The following is a 26,303-nucleotide window of genomic DNA, read 5'->3' on the forward strand; positions in this document are numbered from 1 at the left end:
AATTTTGCTTTGAAAAACCCAGGATTCCAGTATTTGTGTATGAAATGAAAAGGTAAAGCACAAAATATTTTTCTTAATATATTTAGTCATCTCTTCATTATGTGTAAGGAGCAAGATTTTATGGTAAATGTGTTAAAGTACACATTTAACCCAACTTATTACAAATATCTTTGCAGCACTTCTGTGAACATTTGCCAATAGATCAGAGTTTAATTATTAGCTATTTAGTGCAGAGGATTCTCCACACTGGTAAAAGCAAATGTAAAATAAAATGCTGCTATCTGAGTAGAGGCTTAAGCAAGAGCTAAATTAAATCTTTGTGTTAATATTATTCATAGAAAGGCAGATGGGAGCAGAAAATGTTGCAATGAAGAATATGGAATGAGATGAGATCACAGCATCAGTCTGTCCTTTGTAGATCTGGACAATGATCACAGAGCCAGATTGGATTAGTGAAACCTATTTACCAGAAGTTCAGAGCAGTTGCATGAAGCTGAAAGGCAGTCAGTAGGAGAGGTGGAAAATGCACCAGATTTACAGCTGCAGCGATGAAAATTTAGAAGTTTTCACTGTGATTTCTTCCAAATGTGAGTACATCAAAATCTAACAACGGCTGTGGTGTTGTCTTTTAGAGGGGTGGGATGTTTAGCAGCGGGGAAATATTTGAAGGGAGCAGCTCATCTGTTCTATGTGCCGTGCTCTGCCTGCAGCCCAGCCCTCGCTGCTGCTTTCTCGACCTAATCCCTGCAGGTCCTTCAATATTGTGGCTCTGTAAAATCTTTACTCTGGCAAAATTGGGAGCTCTGGAATCGGTGTTGCTGTACCTATGAGGTAACTGCTAAAGTGACAGCTTGCAACTGTGTGGCTTTTCTGTGTAATAGAAAAGAGAATGAAGTTCTGCGAGCAGTTAGAAGTGGGTGAAGTGCATGAATGTTGAATTTAAGTCTGCTGGCTCAATAAGTGGAACATTTCCAAAGCCATGCCCTGGAAATGAATGCATGATTAACATTAATTGCTTCTAATGAAGAGTAAGAACCGGACAAAGCCCAGCCTGCATTTGATTGAACAAATTAGTTTAAACTCAATGGCTGCATATTTCAGCAACAAGAAAGCAGGGAAAAGCAGGGAAAACAAATTGTGGGGCCAGATCAGATCTTTACTTGCAAGCTGCAAGCATGAGCTCTCAGCTGCTTAATTTTGGAATATAAGTGGAAATGACAAAGTGAACCCTCACTGTAATTGTATTTGCTGCCCGAAATCTGGACTATACGTACAAACATCCTTTAGCAGGCAAATCCACATACATCACCTGCAAGGATTTGTTCTTCTCTCCCTTCTCCAGCTCTGCAGGAATTGGTGTTTGCAGGGACAGCCTCACAGCCCCACTGTTTGCATTGCTGCCATTGTATTCCCACCCAAGTGGGTCACTTCTGGCTACTTCTGTGATTCACCCTTCTTTCAATGCCTATTCAAGTAATTGCATGTTTGCTGGTGCTGTGATTTCCCTTTCATGCCTTGCCTTTCTTCAGCCCTATAAACCTTTTGCCACTCGTTCTGGCAGACAACAGGGGATGAGGGACTGGGGATCATATGTATTCTGAAAGTAGGCAAATTTATTACTGTTAGGCACATTTATGTGTTTTTCCTTTTGCACTAGCCTGGGCAGCAGCTATAACAACATGAGAGCACTTGCTTCTGGTAGAAATCTCTAAAAAACTGTACTCCTTACACTATGTTGTAAAATACCTAAAGTGCCAGAGAGACAAAAAGATAATTCCTTGCATTACTAAACTTTTCTGCACTTGAGTGTTTTGCTTAGAAGCAATTTGTTTAGTCCTCACACAGTGAAATTCCAGAACTAAAGGTGATGGAAGCAGCTTCAAAAACAACTTACAGCATATTCCTAGGTTTAAAAAAACCCAAACCACCTTCATTATGTTTGTCTGGCTTTCATCCCACACTCAACATGGTTTAAAATATAAAACATGTCCTGCAGGAGAAGGCAGTGAGGATCCCTGAGGATATCACACTGTGCAGAGCAGGCTGTAATCACACTGACAGCTTAGCACACTCCAGGCAGGCAGACAACTTCCTTGTGACAAGCTCAGTGTGGAAGTGCCCTGTTCTGCAAGGGGCTGCTCACACCTCACAGGGACCCTCCCATTTTCCTGTCCTGTTTCACTACAGCACAGCACAGGCCAGAATTGCCTCTCCAGTGTGCTCCCCATGCTCAGGACTTACATCCTCACTGGGGAGTGGAGGGATGGCTGTTAGACACTCACAAGCTGTCTAGGAAGAGTGACTTTGGTCTCAGTGCTAGCTCTGCTTGTACCGGAGCCCTGGAAAGGCCAGGCACTTGTTATTGCTGCCATCTGAGGAGAGGAGTTTGGCTCCAGCAAGGAGCAGCCTTGGATGACCTCCAGCTGCTTCCACAGCTCCAAAACTCTGCACACAGTAATACACAGCAGCAATAAGCACTGCAAGTGAAATGTATGCCAACAACGCCAAGGAAAGCTCACCTGGGGAGTAGGAGTCACCCATCATCCTGTGACAAACCTTCCTGGCTCCTCAAAGCCTTGGGATTATACACACAGCCTGAATAGGAAACCCCCATTCACATGCCTTGCCCCCAGGGTCAGCCTTTAGAAATGGAGTTAATTCTCCACATTTGGCAGCTTTCTGCAAGCCTGTTTCTGTCACTGGTGGCTAAATCCTGTAGCTCTGGTAGCCTGAACACAAGGCAGGATAGACATGATGAGAGGAAGAACTGGGAGGATCATAGAGTCTTTCTGGCCAGTTTCAAGCCTAACTCAAACAACAACAGTTTAAAGAGCCTTCACTTAGTCCAGTAAAACCATCACCCAAAACCAGTTGCTTCAGGCCAGACAAAAGCTTGGCTTGTGGCCCTGGCACCCTGTGTGTCTATTAGCTAGTGGTTCTATGCTTTTGGCGTCTTTATGGGTCTAAGAAATAAAAAATGAGACAAAGATTTTAAGGAAAATGTCCCAAGCTAAAGAACAGAACAGGTAATTTGGAGAATTGAAAAAGAAAATATTAGGCTTAGTGCAAATGTTGTGCTTTGGACATCATGCTGTAGTGAAACAATGTCATGTGAGAGCTTGAGCTTATTGATAAGGTCTCTAACTAGATAAAATCATCCTCTCCAAGATAATGTATACACTACTCATTTCCTCCTGAAGTACTGGCAGGTGGGAGGCCAGATCCAAACTGAGGAAGGAGGGGGATTGCTCCTCCTGGAAGCTTGTGGGAGAAGAGCAGAAACTCAGGATGGGCTGTGGCCCTGTGGCCACGGATTTCTGTATTGTGCAGCCAGAGGATGCTCTCTGAGATCTCATCAAAAGGGACTTTGGATTGTTTCAGCTGGAATCCTCCTTAAACCCTTTCTTCTCCCCCCTCTTCCCACCATGCCCCCAGTGAATTCTTACAGAGGACTTTGGGGGGCACGTGTCCATCTCCACAGCATCCTGACCGTGTTCTGTTCTTTTCTTTGCAGCATGTAGTCCTGCCCGAAGACGAGCCAAAGCTTCACAGCACATCCTTGCAAAGAGTGTAAGAAAAATCTCCTTTCCTCTCCCTATTTTATTTTTTTTCACATTCTAGTTGGCTATGCATACCCTCAAAAGTGCTGTGGGTAAATGGGAAGCAGATCTTCCAGGGTAAAGAAGGGCATCCATGTCTGATGCAGGCAATGGGGTGGGAAAGAGAATGAGGAGTTCCTGTACAGCTGCAGTTTATTTACAGAAGGGCTTTGAAAAAAAATACCAAAAAACAAACAAACAAAAACAACAAAAACCAACCAAAAAAAAAGCCCAAAAAAGGCTTGCCATGCAGAGCCAGTCAAAATGAACATAGTGCTTACCAACACCGGCCATCTGAGGGAATCACAGACTTCATTATTGTCCATAGAGCCTTCACAGTAAGCCCAGAGACACCTGCAGGAGTGAAAAGTAAGCAAATCACACCAAATCATATCAGTGTTAATCAAGTAGTAATAATAATAATGATATTCATGTTTGTCCCCTGGTCCCAGCAGTTCTTGCCTGGCCTTGCCTCAGCCTCGGTGCAGAGGGCACAGAGGAACCCCCCAGATTAAATTAACTGAGCATTTTTCATGCTCTGAGTAAATGTCTTGCAAGTTCAGCTGCTTTCACTCATGGGTGTGAGGTTTCTTGTCTTCAGAGACAGTTTTCCCTCCCGAAATCCACTTGACCCATTCACAACCCCTTGCACAATCCTTTTAGCTGATCTGCAGAATGACAGTCTCTCCTGCATATCAAAGCACTTCGGACAAGATTGAGACTCTTCTGCCAAAGCGTTTCTTCTCACCACAGACCTGTCTCTTATCTAGCACTTTGCTGAAGTATTTTGCTCCATGACCTTCCCTTTCTCCATGCCCTTTCCTGCTTCCCACATCCATCCTCATTTTCCAAGAGCCTTTTCTTTGTGTTCCTGATTCCCTGATCTCCCCACAGAACTGTAGGTCCTCCTGCTTACCACACTTACCTGTGCACTGGAAAAAAACCTCACATTCACTCCCACCCTCTCTTTTGGTTATTAAAGCAGATCACAGGATCCCAGTGCATCACAGGACACCTGAAGTGGTCCCCAGGAAGAGTCAGAAACATGTCTGGCATTTTTTGGGTAGAAGCTCTGCATGTGTATATTTTCCCAAATTGTGACAGTCTTGGTTTGGTTGATCTTGTCCCATAGCTCAGGCTGAGATTTCAAAATTACTCTTCATTCCAAAAGAAAGATGAGTCAGACTGCTGGAGTGTTACTCAAAATAAGCCATTTTGAGATATTCCACTTTCATTTGTTAAACCTTTGGTATATTTTGTTTTCCATGCAATATAAAAGCAGATAAGTCCAAACCAAAAGTGAACAATTCTGAATTGATTAAATAAAATACTATTCAGCTGAAAAAAATTCAGCTGGTTTACATCAAAATCAAAGGAAATTCTGTGTCTGTTATCTTGTCCCAAATCTCAGAAGATAGTTGTTTCTACTAAATGGAAGCACCTAATATTTAATTTGGATTAGATCAGCTGCTGTGGCAGCACTGTACTCATAAAAGCCTAAGAAAATAAGATAAGAAAGTCCCTGTTTTGTTGCTATATTTTAAGAGGATTGGGGTTTTTTCCCTTTGGGGCTTTCCTGACCCCAATTAAGGATGTCCTTTGATTGGCTCTCAGTCATGATGCAGGCAGCATCATATTAGCAGTGGGAACACCAAGCCTGAGGAATGGTCTGCAGCTCCAGCTACACAAACAAGGATGGCTCTCAAACCAAAGTGTTTGACTGAGCACGGCCAACTCATAGACATTCCCTTCCTCAGTGGGATGCAGCTGCTTGCAGCTGGTAAGCAAGCACTGAAGGAAATTGCACGAACTGGAATAGACGTGCCTGTGAGGAAGCCGTGATTGCCAATTTCTGGACCCACAGAAAAGTCGCAGAATGATTGTTTATTTTTCACTTTTACATCTGCACCTGCAGTCAGAGCTGTAGAAATGCCTCAGCTAACATGAAATCTTCTGCTCTGGTGATTGCAGTGGATGCACAACTTTAATCCTCAGCAAGGACGAAAATAGCAACCAACGTGGACATCTGCCAGAGCTTTTTTTTCACAGCAGAAATACTCAAGCAGTGTAGCATTAAGTGATTTAACATTCAAATTACTGACTGTGGGGGGTAGCTTCCATCACATACAAGAACTCATCCCAAAAGCATGATAACGACTGTGGAAGGGTGACAGAAAGGAGGAAGCACCTTTTTTTTTTCAGCTGTTTCACCAATATGTATATTTGCAGTTCCTATTAAGAGTTATTTCCAGTGGTAGTAGATCCTTCCCTTCTCTTCTAGCCCCAAAATCCCCTGGGTAGAACTGTCTGGACACCAGTACCTGTCTACTTTGCAAGAAAAGTAGAAAATACCTGTGTGCATGCTAGGGCTGCCACATTAAAAATCAGCTCAGCATTAGGCCATCAAAATAACTTAACTCTACAAATCTGGAATTTTCTCCACTAACAAGCACATTGTTGTTCAGACTCTAACTTTCAAAGTTTTATCCAAAGCCAGGTATTTAATTGTCACCTTTTCTGGATGGTTGTTGGTTGGCAGTGAGATTTTAAGTCCAGGATCAGGATGGTTGGAAGAGCCTCTCTGTGACTGCCCTGTATCCTCTGTGCCCCTTCCCCCTGAGCACAGCTAATTCCAAAAGTGGGTATGGCAGGCCTCAGTGCTCTCATGTGCATGGCAAAGTCCAGAAAAAGAGAGTTTGCTGGGCTCTGATTTCAGAGTCAGAGTCCTGCAAACAGACCGGGTCGGCCAAAGGATTTACAGGTTCTAAAACCAGTAGGTTTTTAGAGAGCAGCTTGGTAATTCTGCATAGTTTGGCAGACTCTGCCATTTGCACAGATTTAAATTTCCTGGTATGACTAGAAAAGAAAAGTGACTCCAAGTTGATCCTTCTGCTTTACCCTAGGTACCCGAGAGAAATGTCAGCTCCACTTTAGATCAAAACCATGCTACAGCAGGTTTAGTTTCCTGACCTAGATAAGTCTTTACATATTACAGTAATGGGGGAGGTAGCCAAAGTCACTGTGAAATCTTGAATTAGGAGATAAGGAACTCCCAAAATGTGCTACAACCAAATGTTGAAAAAAAAAAAAAAAAGCTGCTGAAAATATGTTGTAGACATTGCACTGTTGTCTCTAGCTGTAATGGAAAATGGCACTGTAACTTATTTATACAGGTTCTGCTGCTTGAAGACATTTTGGCATTACTGATATCATATGTAACAAGGAATTACAAAAACATAGACAATGTGCCTAAATAATTCTTTCTATTAATCAAAATAAAACCCCTCTTCTTTTCCCCAAACTTTATTTCATCCTGTGCAACACGTAGGCAGAATGTTAAGTTTCAAGTCCATGGTGGTTTACACTGGTCAAGTAAGCCACTTTCAGGATTAGAGGTGACTGCAGCCAGCATCCTACTTACCAAAAATGCTCTTTCCATGACAATGCAAAATAAGTGACCACAGCTGTCTCAGGAGCAGAGGGTTGATGACATTTTCTGTCACACACCTGCAAAGACTAAGTGTGGCCAAGAGCACTGGACATTTTTCCAGAGATGGTGGGAAAAGCTGAGCTTGGTGGCTTTCCTTGAAAGCTGGAAGAGCTCAGTTCACACGAGGCAGACTCCAAGGGCTGTCATTAGAGACCCCTGCCAGCCACAGTCCATCATATTAGTCCTGAGGATGGGAGTCTCCACTGGTGTCCCCATGGTGCAGGGGGTAATGCCCTGGTGAGCAGCTTGTAAGGTTTGTGTGGCCAGGGCGTGTGTGGACACAGGAGCCTGCAGGAGCTGCTGCAGAGGGATGGGGAGGTGCTGGAGCTGCTCCAGGAGCAGCAGGGAGGGAGGGAGCCAGTGCCAGCAGCTTAAGCAGCAACAGGAGGCCTCTCACAACCAGCATCACCCTCGTTCTGAGGCATCGGAGCAGTGCTGAGGCTCAGCTCTGTTGGCAGCTCCAAATTTGTGATCAGCGGAGCTGGGAGCCAGCTGCAGCCTCCTTTGGCATGTGCTTGTCTTCAAGGACACCAGGACTCCCTTTAACTGAACACTGGGCATGTCTTTAGGTAGTTTACAGCACATGGAGCATGATAGGCTGTGTGTCAAAATCTGCAGAAATAGGGGGAAACCGCTATCCAGCTGTGGATTAGGCTTTGGTTGCCTTACCTGCCTTTTCCAGAAGTATTTTTGCCAGTTGTTGGGAGTTGTTGGGCAGTTTCTACTCCTCATCCTACTAGTCAGTAAGATTTAGGTAATGTAGGCTTGTCCAGACTCCTGAGGGTACATGGAGACAAAAGAATGAAAAGTGGTTAGGTTGGGATTTTTATTCTTTCCTGTTTTGGAAAACATGGGTTTGCATATGTTGTTATGTCTGTGTAAAAAAATCATATACACAGAACATTGCAGATTATTGGCAAATTAAATTAAAACATAATTAGAGGAAATGGACAATTTGGTGGGAGAGGACATGCTTGAATAGGTTCTTGTTTTTATCTTGAGTGTGTGTTAAAAGGCAGAGCAATAGACAGAATTAAGGCTATTTCTATGTCAATAGTGAGCTGGCCAGTTTTTGGTCTTAGCCTTAAGGCAAAATAACTATATTTATATCTAAAACACATAGACAGCAGCTGCCAGTCATCAGCTAGATGCAACTGCTTTTCTCATGGCCTTCCAACATAAGTTAGTCTAATAGGAAATAGTCAGAATAGTTGCCACATGTCTTGTTTCCTGGCTGGTTTGGATCTTCACGCTGTTTAAGCGGCTCTCTATGACACCAGCAAGTCTTTAGGGAAGAATAAAAAAAACCAACAAAGTATGAAACACTCTGTCCCTGCTGTCAGAACTTTGATCTTCTTGAGAAAACTCTTTCCAGACCATCCTGGAGAGCAGTCCTGACCAATCCACTTCTTTGAGGTGTATCCCTGTTTTTCCAAACTCACATTACCTCTGGCATCCCCAGCTGCCTTTGGCAGGACAGTGAGTGCCATGGCTTAGTCATAATTGGTTAGAAAAGAGCTTGATTTTGTTCATGCTTGTTTTCAGGGACTGTGGGAGATGGAGGGGGCGAGGGTGATGCTCAAAGTTGCAGCTGTCAGTCAGTCTTGTCTGTGTGAGCCAGTGTTGTGAAAATTAATCTCTAGGAGAACAATTCCTCTCTGCCTCATAGTCTCTGTAGTTTTTTATCAGGTACAATATGTAAGTAAGTTCAAAAGACAGGAGAGACCATAAGGAAACAGCATTTGTAGTTTGCATTGCATAAGTTTGACTGGTTGCCCAAGATGTGATGCAATAATAAATCTGGGCTCTATCAGAAGCAAATCCTATTCAGCAGAGCTTGGAGAAGAGCACATTTCAGCCTCCTGAGGAGAGTATAGAAAGGTGCAGCTAAGTAGCTGGGTCCCAGAAAGACCCAGCAGGATTTTCCCATACTTCTGTACACAGCACAGAAGCTGGAGCCAAACAAAATCCCACAAATCCCACAGTCTCCACCTGACAAAATCCCCTTTGGAAGACAGCAAAGCAGCAGGAAGAACAAGCAGCCTTTCAGCTCCCCCATGACCTCCAGAGAGCACCTGTTAGGAAAATTAATCCACAAACACCAGAGGTTTATGGCCAGAAAGGAGACAGAGGAGTCCTTTCTGGCATTATTCAAATAATGGGCGAGGCCATGGGGCATTCACCTGGGATCTCTCCAATTTTTGGAGGACACAGCCTCCCTTTTTATCCCAATTTCCCAGCCTTGTTTCTCTTCTCTCTTTCCCCATTGGCCGAGGTACTTGAGAGGTACAGACTCCCTGATACGCCTCATACCAGAGTTTTCCTTCTACCGTATAACCCTCCCTTTTAATTTTTAATTCATATGGAATTTAGGGGGTTTTCTTCTCTGTTGTTTCTTTCATCTCTCAATGTCTAATTTCATTTATCAGCAAACCTAAAGTTCATTTATAAAAAGCAAATATCTTTTTCCATTAATCAATCAGTGGAATCCTTCTCATTGTTTCTTTTATCTCCCAGTGCTAGTTTTATCTACCAGCAGACCCACAGCTTGTTTGTAAAGCCAAATCTGCCACTCCTGTCACACCTGATGCCCAGGGCCAGGTGTGACGGGGTGTTTGCTGTCCCCTGCAGGTGGTGGCCATACCAGAGCACCGGTCCCACCAGGACCATCTCCTGCGAGTGCTGTACGAGGAGGAGGCGCGGGGCAGCCCGGGGCAGCGCAGAGCCAGCCCCAGCAAGGGCACTGCCCAGCACCCTGGTGAGTCCACAACTGCTGTATGGCACTAAATAGTTTATCCAGTTGTTGTTTTGCACTGTGTGATTGGAGATTTGCACTGAGCAGTCTTTATATCGCCCTGAATAGTTTATGTTACATCACATGGTTTGTTATTCCCCCCTCCCATTGCATGGTTTTTCCCTCACCCCCTGTTGTCATCTTATTACAGGGGTTCCATACTGTTATCTCTTTAGGTACTGCAGAGGGTTTCCATACTGTTATCTCCTTATTTCAAAACACCTTCTTGGTGTTTCTCATGGACAACTCCTCAGAGCACTGCCCCTTTCTTCTTCACAAAGCAGCCAACTGACTCCAGTTCCCCTCTCAAGCAGCCACCCCACCCTTTTATAGCACTCTTCTTCTCATTGGCCACAGCTGTGGCCTGTTAAAGTCAGGCCTGTTCCAAATCTTTGATAATTGATGCAGCTGCAACTCCTTAGGGGTAAGATTATTTTCTACACTATCTTTATCTTCTTATATTCTATCCCCCTACAACCCCAGTACCCCTAGTGTTGTTCTCTCCCCTGGTCAGTCCCTCCCCTCGCCCCTCCTCACTTGTGTCCCATTGGATGTGGTCCTCTTCCTCCACCCCCCATTCCCCGGGTATAAAAGTCTTCTACAAGAAGGGGACAGTCTCCTTCCCACCTTGGAAATAAATGTGGGACGTTGGTCCCCACGTGGAGAAGAGCCCTTCTGGTCTTACATGCCTTTGTCCATGTAAGATTGTGTGGGCTGGGGTTCATAGCTAGCCGGGCTGGACCCGAGCAGCCCATCCAGACATGGACTCTTAGAGCTGGCCAGAACCAGAACCAAAGCCCTTCGTTCCTCCCTGGCCCCAGAATCTTTTTGGATATCGCAGTCTGCCGCTTGTGCAGAGAAGCAGCAGACTGAGATATCCAAAACAGCAGACTGCAATATCCTCTTTATCGTGGACATGGAGGATGCGTCCGTGCTGGTGTGAAAAACACCAGTCACTCGTTTTTAAAATTTTAAAAGTTGAATAGTAATAAAATGATTATGAAGATAGGAATATAATTAGAGTAATATACATTTGGACTATTAGGATTTAGAACAACACGAGACAATAAAAACAAAGAGTTATGGGCAGTCTGGGTACCTCTTTCTGGGCAAAATAAGCCCAAAAAAGGACACACATTAACAGAGGATTAACCCTTAAAAGCAATAGCCTGTTGCATATTCATAGACCTCATACATGATGCATAAATTCCATTCAAACAAAAGATTCTGTCTGGTCAGTGTCAACTTCTTCCTCTGAATCCTAATGGCATCTTCATGGCTGAGCAAGGTGGGAAGAAGTTCGTTTCTTCTGATAATGGAGCAATAAATTCATTTTGTCTGAAAGATTTAGGTGTCCTGTGGCTGCTATCTCAATGTGAGTTCTCTCTTTAAAAAAAGTATCTTACATAGCATAGTTTCTATTTTAACATTATGTTATAACCTAAAAGTATATTTAACACACTACTTAAGAAAATTAATACAGTATAACTTTCTAACATAACATATATAATATTCATTTTAATATTTGCAAAAAGCCAATCATAAAATACACATTTTTCACACTTGAAATATCCAGTGGAATTAATGAGATAATGACCGTGGCATTGCTCAATTTATTCAGTCATAAACTCACTTTATTCAGAGTCATAAACACTCCCTGACAATATTTTAGAGATGATAAATTGTAAATTACTGAGTTTGCCTGAGTCATCTTATTATATAAGATCCCTGTTCAGTTGCTTAGGATCAGCTAGAAGATAATCATCAGGGATGGATTTTCAGATGCTGGATGTCAGCCACAGACCTGATTTTTTGGCAACCAAAACTTGTTCAGCATATTTGTGAGAAACCATGAAGGAAAAATAGATCTTGCCAATACAAAACCAAGGAGATGAGTAAACACAAACAGAGTGGCCATTCAGCTCCTCCAGCACTGGTGTGTTATGTTTGGAAGACTGACTTGGAGCAGGGCTGTGCAGTTTCACATGGGATGGCCTTCTAACCAAAAACACATCTTTTGCTCTCCTGTGAAAAATCACCCAGATGCAGTCAAGTTGTATTTCTTTAAAGAAATCCCACATGGCATGTTTTTCCAAGATAAATTGGACATCTGGATGTTAAAAGGTGCTACATCTCTAAAGCAGGTCCACGAAGGTACATGTTCCTCACATCATTGGTCTGCAACCACACTGCACATCAGCCATCCCATTAAGAAACAAACCAGACAAGAGTGGGGCCTGGGAAACTGGAAAGGAAGAAACTGAGCCTGGGACCATAGGAAAAGATCTCAAAAAGATCCCAGGACCAGAGCCAAGACGTGGCTGAAAAAAGAAAGGAGCTTCAGGGCTGGAGCAGGGACAGGAGAAGGAGTGGCTGGGGCTGGCTCAGGGTAAAGGATGGCAGAGAGGCAGAAGGAGGGAGTGCAGGTCTCTGCTGTTAGGGGAGATGACAGTAAAGGACGACAGATAAATGCAAACAAGAGAAAAGCTGTAGGACTCTAAAAAGAAGAGCAGAAAGGGAGGAAACAGATCTCATAGAGGGAGAAAGGCAAATGAGTAGGCAGAACTTAGAAATTAAGTTTAAATTAGAACCAACAATAAACAAACAAGCAAAACAACACAGATGAGGCCATTAGCGTGTTTATTGCTACCACCAGAAATCCTGCACAAACAGCAAAGCAGGGCAGTCCATTCCAGCATTCTGGAAGTGGAATTCACACTGCATCCTACCACCACTGCCCTGAGGGGAGCAACTACAAACCTTGAAGCCATGAGGACTTTCTTTTGCTTAGATATTTTGCTAAAAGTTTGCAAGAGCATTTTCTGTATCTAATAAGGGGGATGGGCTGAAGGGAAGAATCAGACAAAGTAAGAGAAAACAAATAAAAATTTAAAAATATGGGCATGAGCTGAAGCACTGCTGATCCACTTGCTGGATACTGTCAGTACCTAATATGCACAATGAGAGGAGGTAATTGCATTAACTTTGACGTGAGGGATACAGTAAGGTACCTAATGGAATTATTGGAGGGGGGTGGAGCAGGAACAAGGAAGCTGGTTAGGATATTTATCACAGTCAAATATTGCCCCCAGAAGGAGGAGATAGTTCCAGTTGCTAAGTCATGCTGGAGACAGCACTATAAGCAGCACCCTGGCTATTTCTAAATTTGCTGTCGTTATTTATATTCCATTGGTCAAAGCAGTAGAGAGGTCCACATTCCCACAGCCAAATAGGAGGATTTGGCCACATGAAAAAATCTGGTATCCCTCACTCATATATTTCCTTGGCCCAGTGGGCAGGAATGTCAATGAGCATTTATCCGTGGATAAGTTATTGGATGAGCAATTACTTGAAACTGAAGGGTAACCTTCAGAGCTGAGGACAGCAGAGAGAGAGATGTCACTCAGCCACAGGCAGAAAGGTGGAAATCCCTCCCTGTGACAGGGTTGACATAGCACACATCTCTGTCCAGGTTAAAATAACTCCCCAGAGCAATACAGAAAGGAGAGAATGATCTCCTAGGCAGGACAAACCTGCAGTGGGGCTGAGGAGCAGCATTTGGGCTCTTTGCTTGTAGAAATACCTGAGTGTTTACAGAGGGGGAAAAGGCTCCCACTTAGCTTGGCCTGCTAAGGGCAGCTTGTCATCTCATTTGAAAAGTGCAGGAGCAAACTGAGAGACTTTCCAGAATGACTTAAGCAGCTCCACAATCACTTATTTTGACATCACAATAGATGATCACTCTGCTCTTTTGGCTATAATCAAGTCTGGTGGGACTGTAACCTGTATCTGGGCTCTGTCCATATCTGGGTTTCACTGCACAGAAGGAGGTTTTTCATACAAGCGGTGCCAATGGGATAATTGCACCTAATATCACGTTTCTTATGCTTTACAGTGGGAATTACTGAACAAGAGTCATCCAAGTCCTATAATCACCTGTTGGATGGAAAATCTTTGGTAAGCAAACAAAGCAAGACCAGCTACCAATGCATCTTAAAACCTTGTACCCATCAGCACGTCCCACACTAACACCACATCAGTCTGCTGCAGCACGTGCAGATTCCACAGCTCTTGTTCAAGCTTGAAACAGGATTTATGCCAGAGGATCCCTTAGCTGGGAGCAGAACTGGCATAGGACAGAGAACTGCCCCTCAGGAACCAGGAAGAGTGGTGGGATGGAAACAGGCAGGCTTCTGCTCTGGATGCTCAACCATCTGCAAGAGCTGGGAGAAATTAGCCTCTTGTCTCTCAGGGAATTGCACAAATTGGGAAAAAATAATTTCTCAAGTGGAACAAGCACCAAATAATTTGTTTTCTCCAGAATGCCATCCTGACACAATAATCTCCAAAGTCAGAAACATAAATAAAGAGTTGATGGGAAAATTATCATACAAACCCCCAAAATGTGTTCTCTAACAGATGGAAAAAATATCTTGGTTAAAAATGACTCACCTTTACTAAAATGTTCTCCCTCTCTTCTTTGTCTTACAGTGCCCCCCTAATTTTCATAGTCTCTACATTTAATAATACATTTTTTCAAAGAAAAAAAATTTATTTTTAATATTTTCTGGCCAACACTAGACCATGCTATTGAAATGGTTTTTTATGGTTTCAGAGGCTCTTTTGGATGGCTGAAGCATGCTTGCTAGCTGATAACTGGGCTACACTTAAGAAAAATGACAGTACAATACTTAAGGATGGTTAAAATTAATGTTATTCAGTGTAATGAATCTAATTGAACTTACTAATAATCAACTTAGCTAAATTTCAAAGGATGCTTGCAAAAGTGATTTCAAACATTTCTAGATCTTAGGATACTTGAAAAACACACTTAAATGTACACCCAGTCTCAGATTAATCCTAGGAGTAATAGCCCTAGAAAGCTTAAGACCAGTTATGGCAGTGACAATAATATGAAGATTTTTTTCAGGATTGCCAGTAAAATCAATAAGTGTGTTTATTGCCTGAAATAATGAGTTCACCTCACAAGTTTTGACCTTTTTTTTCCTGTTTCTGGGCAACTCACACCTAAACTTACCATCTTGGTATATATGGATATGCTGTTCTCAGAGACCTGTTTATGGGGAGATGTGACTCAGCTCTGGTGGGCAATTTATGATCAAGTCAGACAAGGAGGAAGTGGATGATTGGGCACTTGTGGGGCCATGGCAGAACTGGAGCATAACCAGGGTGCCCCCACACCACAGAGCAGCACACAACTAAACAGGGAAACTCCTCTGAATGCTGAAGGAGCTGTGATGGCTGGGACATCTGCTTCCCAGGCAGCCCTGGAGGCGGGAGCAGCAAGAGGCAGGCTGCTCACTCTGCACAGCACCTCACTGCCTCGGGAAGCTAAACACAAAAACTAGGGAATAAAAATTCTGCAAGTGTCCCTTCTTTGGTGAGAGGTGTTTGCTGCTGGCACCTATTTACAAATGAACGGAGATGGGGTAAATTTGAACTAGTGTCGTCAGCTATTTATTCAGCACATTAGTCTCAGTACATTGTTAGGACAATGGAGATAGGATGTTAACAGCTTTCTGATTTAAGGGAAATGGTAAGGGGGTGTTGCATTATAGTATAGCATAAAGTTATCTTATCTTGGATTTCAGCTAATCATACATAGAGCAAAACATATTGACAAGAATTTTATTTAATCATATGAAACACACGTAATGGCAGTTAATACACTGGCTTGTTCATGAGAGACAAAGCACAGAGATCTATTCATACTAACTTTCTGAAGATATACATTAAATAACTTTGTTGTCATTTGTAAGGTTAGTTCTGCAGAAGTCTATTGTGCTATTTGTCACGTTTGTTCTACTGCTTAGAAAACTTTTCGCTGTATTAGCAATGTTTACAAAACTTCTCTCAAAGGCCTTTTTTAACTATTTTCTCAAAACCCTCCAACTTTATGAATCGCAGCAATACCCCCTCTCTGTTAATTAATGATATAAAATTTTGTTATTAACAGTGTAACTGTGGCTCACTCAAGTCCTGTGCTGAGCTCAGTGAGAATATTCACGTGAGCAACTGGCGATTGTGTGGGTGAGAGTTGGGCCGTCAAATCCCTAACCTGCTTTCTCTTGTTAAGAGACTTACAGCATTTACTGGTTTTCTTAAAACAGCCTCTTTCCTCAGATGAACTGCTGTCCCCACTCATCAATGGCATTTCCTAATGATGTGCTCTGTCCTCCCCCAGATCCCTCCACCTCCAGTTGCCCATATCACGGTGAAAGCTGTGGCTGTCACGGGCTCGCCCACACGCGATCGCGCTTCTACGGAAGAGTAAGTGCCTTCTGCTGGGAAAATTAATCCACAAACACCAGAGATTTATGGCCAGAAAGGAGACAGAGGAGTCCTTTTACTTTTTTCTAATAAACGGAGATGCCAGGGGGCATTCCCCTGGGATCTCTCCAATTTTTGGAGGACGCAGCCTCCTTTTTATCCTAATTTCCTGGCCCCGTTTCCCTCCTCTCTTTCCCCATTGGCTGAGGTACTTGAGAGGTACAGACTCCCCAATACGCCTAATCCCAAAGATTTCCCTCTGATGCACAAGCCTCCCTTTTAATTTTTAATTCTTAAGGAATTTAGGGGGTTTTCTAGCCCATTGTTTCTTTCATCTTTCAATGTCTAATTTTGTTTATCAGCAAACCCAAAGTTCATTTGTAAAAGCAAATATCTTTTTCCATTCATCAATCAGTGGAATCTTTCCCATTGTTTCTTTTATCTCCCAGTGCTAGTTTTATCTACCAGCAAACCCACAGCTTGTTTGTAAAGACAAATCTGCCATTCCTCTCACTCCCCACCCTCCAGACATGCCTCTTGCTTCCCCAAGGCAGGGACAGATTGCTAAAGGTTATGCTGATTTTATTATCAGCCATGGCCATTTATACAGCTATCTCTGTGCCCATTACAGCTCTACTTTATCACTGCCAAAAAAAAATCATTGTAATTCAAAATAAAAGTATTTTCCCCCCAAGAAGTCTGTAATATTTGCCCTAAAATGTGATTAGAAAATGTAATTAAATGAGGAAAAAATTTATATCTTAAAGTCTAATTAAGGAACAGCTTGACCATAGTACAAATGCACTCATCACTGGCAGTTAACCCAGACATGTATCTGGGTGGGATGTGAGAGGCCACCATTGTCACCTGAGGGACAGTAACTAGCTCATTGTCACAGTGTCCTCACACTCCATACACAGAGATGGAAGTTCTCATGGAGCTCATCACTGCCACGTGGTCCCTGGACTTTGATGGAAGGGCCCAGCTCTCTCTTTGGGCGATCCCCCTGCTCCTTGTTGGGTGGCAACTGCTAGAGGGGCTGCACTTGGAGTGGTCCCACTTGTAGCCTGTCCCCTTGTGTCAGTGTCCCCTCTGACAGTGAGGGAACAGGGACACCAAGCTGAGTGTGGCAGCTGCAGCACCCCAGCCCCCCGACCCACAGAGCCCCTGCTCATTCCAGACCTGCTGGTCCCAGGGGTGGGCCAGGTATGGGCACACATTTCAGCCAGGCACGGGTGTTGTCATTATAGTGCAAGAGTTCTATTATCATTACATTGCAAGAGTTTCATTATATTGCTAGAGTATTGTCATTATATTGCTAGAGTTTCATATCTCCTTGACGTTTCTTGTAGGCAGCTCCTCTAGGCGCTGACTCTTCCATGTCCTCACAGCAGCCAAATGACCCCAGTTCCCACCAATCTACTCTTTTATAACACTCTTCTGACTGGCTACAAGTGTGGCCTGTTAAAATCAGGCTTGCTTCTAATCTTTAATAATTAACCCAGCTGCAACTATTTAGGGGATAAGATTACTTTCTATACTACCTTTATTTACCTATATTCGATTCCCCTACACATGGGCACTCCTTTTCAGCCAGCAGCCCTTGGTTCTGAGGAGCTGGTTGCCATGAGCAGGGAGGGAGGGCCAGGGAGAAGCACTCTGCACACACTTTGTGTTTTATTTGTTAGCCACAGGCAGCGCTGGAGGAAGACAACAGAGTATGACCTGTCTCTGCCACCAGGAGCAGAAGCTTCCCTGCCACTGACAGGAGGCAACCTGTGTGGGACACCCAGCCTCCTGAGGAAGATGTGGATGAAGCACAAGAAGAAGTCAGAGTACCTGGGGGCAACAAACAGTGCCTTTGAGGCGGACTGATAAGGCTCAGCATCCCTTGGAAAGGCAGAAGGTCCTTTAGCAGGACAAGGTGCTTTAGGATCAATGAGGGAACAGACACAGAACAGCTCATCCAGGAAAATTATATCCTTTTTTATTACTTGATGCCATTGCCTCAGAACAGTGAGAGAAAGGCTAACAAAGGTAAAAATGGTGAATATGATGCAACTCAATGGCCTTTCCTTGTTGCATTACACTAAAATCCCAGCTATCCTGCTCGATTTACCTCTTGACTCAATGCTGAGACTACTGCTGACCCACTCACCATTTCCCATGCCCTGTCTGAATGAGCTTGGACTTGCAACAAGAGAAGCCTACAAAGAGGTTTGTGAATTCCTGCAAGGCAGCAGACTGATTACAGAGTGCCATTAAATCCCAGGATCTGCTCGTGCACCACTGCCTGTCGTCCTTCTCCTCTCATATCATGAGATAAAAACCTCATCTTGCGATATGCTTGGCTGAATGACACATGCTAAACATCTCTTTTCCTTCAGTTTTGATGTTTCAAGGCAGGAGTAAAAGATGCAAAAATTCTAAAACAATGGGCCAGAACTGAGCAAGTTTGCAAACGTATGTACCAAATTTTGCTATGCGACAAAGGATTTGTGTTTTAAGTTATCCTGCCAGATCAAACTATGAGCAACAGGATACCCTCAAGGGATACCTTTTTGCTGTAGAACCTGCTTATAAGTGAAATGGTAGTCAGCAATTTACACTCCACCCATGTGGTAAAGGATATTACATTAATAAGTGCACAAAATACTAGGAGGAAGGAAAATATGTAAATCGTGCAACTAAGTGACTAAGCATAAGATATTTGCATGTAAGAGACCTGTGCTTATGAATAGATGGATTTAATGGGATTTGCTTTAAAAATTTTACTCTCTCTTTTTTTTTCAATTAGAAATTGCTGGTCAGGTCCTCTTCAAGTTTTTCTCTCAAAAAAGAACAAAACAGTTTTATAAAAAAGTTTTCACCACTGTTATGAACAATATTATATTGGCCATGAGCAGTACTTGCCTTCTGTGAGTGCTCTCCTAGTTATTATAAAAAACCACTGGTTTCCCTAAATACAGAACTTTATATTTAAAGTCAGAGGAGGCGTATCTCCTGTTGTTTGTAGTAATGATCACCTCTGATCTAACCGCCCATGCACCGAGGCGTAAATTAAAAATAAAGGTCTGGCTCTGTGACAGCAGCAGGGGGAAGGAGCTCCCATGTGCACCTTGCCTGCCTGCAGCCAGTGCAGTGAAATGCACTGAGATCCACCACAGGCAATGCCATGGTAGTGAGGGACAGCTGGCCCTGGTCAGGGTCACCGCCTCAGGAGTACCAGGGGACCACCTGGGTGGGAGGGAAGGACAGCCAGGACTTGTGGCACACAGCTTGTCAGCCTGAGCAACCAAAGTTCATGGAATGGGAAAACAAATGGAGCAGGCCTGTAGCTTCACAGAGCATATGGTCCTGATGGCTGCAAGGAGGGCAACAGCAAAAACCTGTTTAGGGCTGGACATGGTGGAAATGGTGGTAGGATGGGGATGGAAGTTCTGACTTAAACAAGTACTGTGGCTTTTCATACTACTAGAGCCAAGTCAGTCCAGAGTGTGCCAAGGACAGACACCTTCATGAAATACCTCTGCTAGCCCTCCTGCTCAGCTCTCTGTCACTGCTCCAGTCACAGGCTCCTCCAGCAGAGCTGCTCAACTGGCCAGAGGAAAACTTTGCACCTCAAAACCACACAGACTCTCCCTCCTCATTACCAAAGCTGAAAGTCCTTCTCTGGCCCAGCAGCCCAAGACAGGGATGATCTGCTCTCCAGCTTTTATTTCTTGCTCCTGGCAAAGAAGGAGAACACAGTTCCTTGTGAACCACGTGCTGGCAATGGTGACCCAGTGCTGGCCATGTGTTCTGTGCCCTGGCTGGGAGAGCAATGCTGACACCCACTGAAGGCTGCTCACCTGAACAGGTCCCTGTGAGACAGGGGTCCACCCCACCTTCCAATTAGAGCCTGGCACACTCATCCTGTGCAAAAGTCTGAGCATCCTGACACTGCCAACATCAGGGCCTCTATGACTGAGCCAAGCTGGAGCCATGGTCAAGAGTGTCCTGAAACACTTTTTAGAAATATCACTACCCACTTCAGCCCCCTCCTTAGCCCACAGAACTCCTGCCAGAAATCCATATATGTATTTTTGCACACATAGGTAAACCTAGTAAATTCAGTGGGACTGCTCCCCTGCATAGCAGTGCATACATTCAAAGAGTTGGGAGAACACCAATCACTGCTTCCCTTTTTTTGGTCTCATTTCCTAAACCAAGGAAAAATAAGGTTGGTGGACAGACACTGAGAAAAGTCCATTTACTGAATTAGGTGTAATTAAGAGAGTGAACATTTATGGTACCTGTGATTGTAGTTAACATGGCCCAAAAAGTACTCAAACAGTCCAGGGCAGCAAGAGTTTTGCTTGTTGAGGAAGTTGCATTGTAGAAGTAGTATTCAATTTATTAATTAATAGCTTTGAGCAGTATGAGGATGGAGGTGGAGATTATTAATATTTCTTCTTAATAATTGCTGTATTTTGACATGTGTATTTATGCTTTTCTTATTTATTTATTTATAATTTGGATCCACAAGAAAAGGAGCTATTTACAAGAAGCATATTTAATTTCCTTGTATTCCAGGAACTGTTGTGGAGATTTTTTGTATGGTAGTATTTATGTTAGTGATTTAAAACTATGTTCTATTCTTAAAAAAAACCTGAAACAAACAACAAAAATAAACAAGTAGCATGTGGTTACATATGGGTCTCAGAGACTTAGTTTTTGGGAATCATTTAGTGGCAAGTAAAAGAGGGGGTATGATGCTGAAAAAAGGTGAATCTCTATTAGCAAAGAACATGAACTTTATTCTCCAGAGCCTGGAAGCGTGTTTGTGAGCAGCTCCAGTATTGTACAGGTGATGGAGCCATTTTGTTATCAGATGTGCAGAGAAAAGCCCAGGCACTGCCAGCAGCTAGAAATCAGATACACCTTTACACACCTGACCTCAAGCACATCCCAGACACAACATTTGTGTTCCCTCCCTCCCTGCAAATAAGAGTGCCAAGACAGAGGCTCCTGAAAGGGATTTAAGGCTCTGGTAGAGAATAAAGCCAATGGAGTTGCCAACAGAGTCACTGAACTTAGCTCAAACACAGCCCTGGCTTTGGAGAGCCCCAGCCTGAGGTGGGGGGCACAGGGCCACAGGAGCCCAGCCCAGGGAAGGTGACTCAGGACTGCAAATGAAAAGAATTCAGGACACAAGGAAAAAAGCTTTTGGTGTGGGCATGATCCAGCAACCCAGACTTCACAGCTCCCCATTAGAGGATGATTTATTCCCTGGCTGCCACACTGCCCATAGGCACACAGCTCTGGTGAAAAGCTGCCACATCTCTGGCTCTTCCATTACAGACTGTGTTTTGTATGAGCAGCCAGGGAGTGTCCTCTTGGTGAGTGTCCACACCACAGGACCTGCCACAGATTTTTTCCAGGACCTGGCCTCTGCTGGGAACTCTTCTGGGAATATCTGATCTTTAGCTGGGCATTAAAAATACCAGCATGAGTATGGAAGAGGATGTGGATGTGCAACATATTTTCCAGATGAAGTTGTACAGAAAGCTGCATCAGGTTGACTCCATCACACTGTCAGAAAAATGTGAAAGAGTGATTACAAAAATAAGTGAACTTTACCATTTTTCCACCAAAGACACAAGCTGTTAACTGTGCAGCCAAAGGCATTGCCTCTGGCACTACCAGACACAAGCCTGATGTCATAATTTACAACATCTGTGAGAAGATGCATTTTTTCAGACATGTTTCATGCCAGTTTATAATTTGGTGTTCCCCAAACTAGAGACTGACCAGGGCACTGATCTGACAGAAAGAGACTGCATGATGGCAGTCCATCCCATTTACAGCCATTTATGATACATTTTCCCCCCCAAAAAAAGATATCTAATTTCTCCCCACCATTTCAAAGCCATCTTTGTGACCGAGCTACTCACTAAAAGATGCATAATTACTTTGCATACCACTTTATTTAAATAAACTGCAGTGAATCTAGGCTGGGCTAATATATAAAATAATTCCTACTGATGCATGAAAAAAACCACCTCAGATATGCCTTTCTTCCCCTTTTGCTCTCATTTTACAGGTCCTGTAGCAAGCAGGGCTGCCAGAAGAGTCAATCACAGACACATCACTATTTGAGAGAATACCACACATTTCATACAGAAAATATTTAAACTCAAGCATTGACATCAGCAGAATAATTTTACTTCTGCAAGTTACCCAGTCAGAAAAGTTGCAGTGTCAGAACTTGCACACACAAAAATTGAAACAAGTCAGATTTTTCAGATGAGACCCCTGATAAGAAACTCTACAAACAATACAGATGTCAAAGAGACACTATTATCTATGCAAAGTTTTCAGAATCTCAGCATTAACTCTAGAGATGATTCACAAGTGAGCAGCTAAACCCTAAACCTTTGAGGTGAGTAATGATGTTATTCTGGGTAGTCCCAGTCTCCTACTTATGAGTACCTCCTGTGAGTATATCATCAGTGTCCTGCTAAACTTTCACTCCACTGGTATCTTTGCCAATATTTTTGCCAGCCCATGATGAGCTAAGGTGGGTGAAGGTTTGTAGCCCTGAGGAAGCCCTGTGAAGATACCTGGCTGCCCCCACACACAGAGGCAAACTGATGTTGGTCCCCACACTCCAATGGCACCATACAAAACATGTCTTTAATATCAGCAGTGGTCATGAGCGTGTGTGCCTGCTCCTGGATGGGGACTGTGAGCTCAGAGATGTTTGGTATGGCGGCTGCTAAGGGCTCTGTGTCAGCACTGAGCTGGCAGCAGTCTGCAGTTAATCTCCACTTACCATTTGGTTTTCACTGGCCATACTGGGAACTGGAAGCTGAGTGAGTGGGGATAACAATTTCCCGTTTTTTCACATCCTCTAGGGCTGGGGCAATTCCCTCCCAGGCCCCCCAAGGGCAGTCATTAGGGTTTGACATTTCTAAGTTTTGAAGGGGGAAGATTTGGGGCCATCTGCAGCAGTCTAACTTGGTGGTTGGTGGTTCCAAAGGACCACTGGCACCCCAGACTGTCATGCCAAACTCTCCCTTCCAAAACATCCAGTCCCAGTAAACTTAAAAGGAAGTCCCCTGTTGCCATGGTAACAGTTATAGCAGCTTCTTCTCCCAGTAACATCAGAATTACTGCAGTGGTGGTTACCGCAGTGTGACACCCCAGCACATTCACTACAGGCACGGGTGGGACAGCTCCTCAGGTGGCGACAGTGACATCTCATTGAGTCAGGGCTGATAGCTGAGCCCCAGTGTCCACTAAGAATGTTAGCACTTTGCTTTGGGGTCCAGGAGCCACCATCAATAGATGTCTCCATTTCCATTACCAGTGAGCTGTCCAACATAAATCAGCACAGCTGCTGCTCCCCTGCCCACCTCAAGGGAGAGGAGCTTTCAGTTTCCCTATTTTGTTTAGCACACTTTCTTCCCTGCCTGTGTCAGTTAAAGGGGTGTGCTCAGGCTCATATTACATTTCTCTGCCCTCGGCTTCTCAGACATTTTGTCCAGCCATTGTGATATCACCTCTTCCAACTTGTCCAGGGGAAACCATCCATTACTTTTAGAGATTCCCTTCTGCCAGCCTTGTGACCAAGTCGCCCCTCGTGAGTGTGCACTCCCACCCAACCTGATTGGCACGGGGAAGAATCCTGTGGTAAATCCTCAGAATAAATCAGGTGGCCCACATTAGAAAGAAATATGAGCAGCAATATTGGAGTTCTGCTGGGATCCCCTTGGCATGCCTTTTCCAGCCCCGGTGCTCCTGGAGGTGTAGGCTCTTTGACTCTCTCAACCCTAACCCCAACCCCAATGGCTGCTTGAGCCTGGGCCAGAGGTCCTCACTGCCATAGGTGGCACAGATTAAAGACTGTGGAGCTGGCAATGGTGGCACCCTGCCCTGGTGCCCTTGTCATGCCTTTTTGAGTGCCAGTGTTCCTGGAGCTGTAGGCTCTGTAGATCTCTGAAGCCTAAACCTAACCCTCAGGGCATCTTGTCACAGGGACTGAGGTTCCCATGCCCATGGGTGCTCCAGATGAGAAATATGTAGGACCAGCAATACTGGGGTCCTGCTGGATCACCTTGACATGTCTTTTCCAGTCCCACTGTTCCTGGAGCTCTTTGAGTCTCTCGACCCTATCCCTAAACTATGGGGTATTCAAAACTTATTTTAAGTGGCAGAACTCTTTATTTAAATATATCAGCACACATATCACTAATATAAAAACTGAAGTATTTAAAAGGGAAAAAAAGAGTTTCATATTCAATTCAGTGAGATGAAGGCCCAGAAAACCTCAGGAATTTAGACCAAAGGGGAACAATTCAGGATTAAATGGAAGCAGTGTGAATTATGTGCCTCTTCTTAGCCATCAGGTTGGGGTCCCTACTAGAAGAAACATCCTATTTAACAGCCTTTAATTAATAAGCCCTGTGGGGTAGTACAGGGCCTCAGAGCCTTTCTAAAGGAGGTAAATCATTGCAGACACTTGCTGGCAACCCCCAGTCCCAGCCAGGTGTTTCACCACATCAGACCTCCTGTCCTGCAGCTTCACCTGCCTGACATATGACTCTGCTTTATTTTAGATGATATTTCCCTACTGAGCCGTCACGTTTTGCATAGCAGTGAAACAGCAGGAGGTGGCACACAATCTGTTTGTCTGATGCTCCCTTTTTGGGGAGGGTGGGGTTCACTGGACCATAAAGCAGAAGAGACATGCAAAGGCCCCTGGAGCATGCAGAGTTCCTCACCCCTGTGTCTGACAAGGCACTTTTGGGTGAAGGGAGCCCTGGGGCAGCCCTGTCGGGAGCTGATGCTGCGAAACCAGACACTGCCTGTGCTGAGCCAGCACCAGCAAAGGTGGGGCTCAGGAAAAAACAGTCTCCTCACCAAAGGTGTGTCCTTGGTAACAGGGAACACAGTAAACATAGCAAAAACTTCAGCAATTACAGCCCGCTTTGGCAGTGACCTTAAAGATCTTCTAGTTCCAAGCCCCTGTCATGGCAGGGGCACCTTCCACTAGATCAGCTTGCTAAAAACCAGCCTGACTTTGAGCTCTCCCAGGGATGGGGCATCCACAGCCTCTCTTGGCAACCTGTTCTATGCCTCACTACCCCCAGCAAAGAATTTCTTCCTAATATCTAATCTAAACCTTACTTATTTCAGTTTAAAGTCATTCCCCATTGTGCTATCTGTACTTACCCTTGACAAAAGTGCCTCTCCAGCTCTCTTGTAGCTCCCTTTTGGTACTGGAATGCTGCTCTAAGGTTTCCCAGGAGCCTTCTCTTCTCCAGGCTGAGCAGCCCCAGCTCTCTCAGCCTCTCTCCATAGGAGAGGGGCTCCAGCCCCCTGAGCATCTTCAGGACCCTCCTCTGGAGTTGCTCCAGCACATCCAAATCTTTCCTATCTTGCAGGGCCCCAGAACTGGACTCTATGGTCCAGATTGGGTTTCACATTACTTATCTATAATGAACTATAAATGGTGTTCATCAACATTCAGACTCTTACAATGTCTATTCTATTCAATATATAAAAATCCAAGCCTGGCTAACAATTTTTTAAAATAATTTACAGATAGAAGTACCAAGTTATTTAGCTGACAACAACATACTGGAAGTGGGTCACCCCATTAGCTGAAGAGACACAAATATTCTAGAGGGAAAAGAGGAATAAGAAATAAGCCTCAAATAATTTTCCTCCATGGACAAACCCTTTGACATGGACATTCCAGTGGCTGACACACTGGGTTTTTGTGGCTCAGTGCAGCAGCCACACGCAGCAAAGACAAAGGTCTGTGCAAAGCTGGTGTGGGGCAGTCAAGGCTGAAGGAAGGTTGCTGTGATCCCTCATGCAGGGCTGCAAGGGGACATTCGTTTGTGGCTGCTGCACACGCCTCAGCTGACACCTGACTGATGCACAGCTCTGGCTGTGAGGCTGTTTTGGAGGCAGGCATGAGGCTCTCCCCAGACACGGGGTCTCCATGTGGAAAGCAGAGATGCTCCATGGCTGTGTAGGGCCTCAGGCAATGCCCTTCCTTTGTGCCCTTCACCACCTGAAGAAATGAGGCAGCTCTGGAGGCAGAGGAGTAACCCCAGCTGTGCAAAACAGCCAC

General features: G+C 44.3%; 1 protein-coding gene across 1 annotated transcript; it reads left to right on the top strand.

Annotated features, from left to right (window-relative positions):
- The first annotated feature begins 523 nt into the window (after window positions 1-523).
- VXN (vexin) lies at window positions 524-18,049 on the top strand. Its single transcript, XM_059489515.1, has 6 exons — window positions 524-587; window positions 3,515-3,570; window positions 9,721-9,847; window positions 13,779-13,840; window positions 16,089-16,174; window positions 17,863-18,049. Exons 1-6 carry the CDS (start codon window positions 524-526, stop codon window positions 18,047-18,049), a joined length of 582 nt encoding a protein of 193 aa, XP_059345498.1.
- The last annotated feature ends 8,254 nt before the right edge of the window (window positions 18,050-26,303 follow it).

This window comes from Ammospiza nelsoni, chromosome 1 (assembly GCF_027579445.1).
Source record: "Ammospiza nelsoni isolate bAmmNel1 chromosome 1, bAmmNel1.pri, whole genome shotgun sequence".
Lineage (NCBI taxonomy): Eukaryota > Metazoa > Chordata > Aves > Passeriformes > Passerellidae > Ammospiza > Ammospiza nelsoni.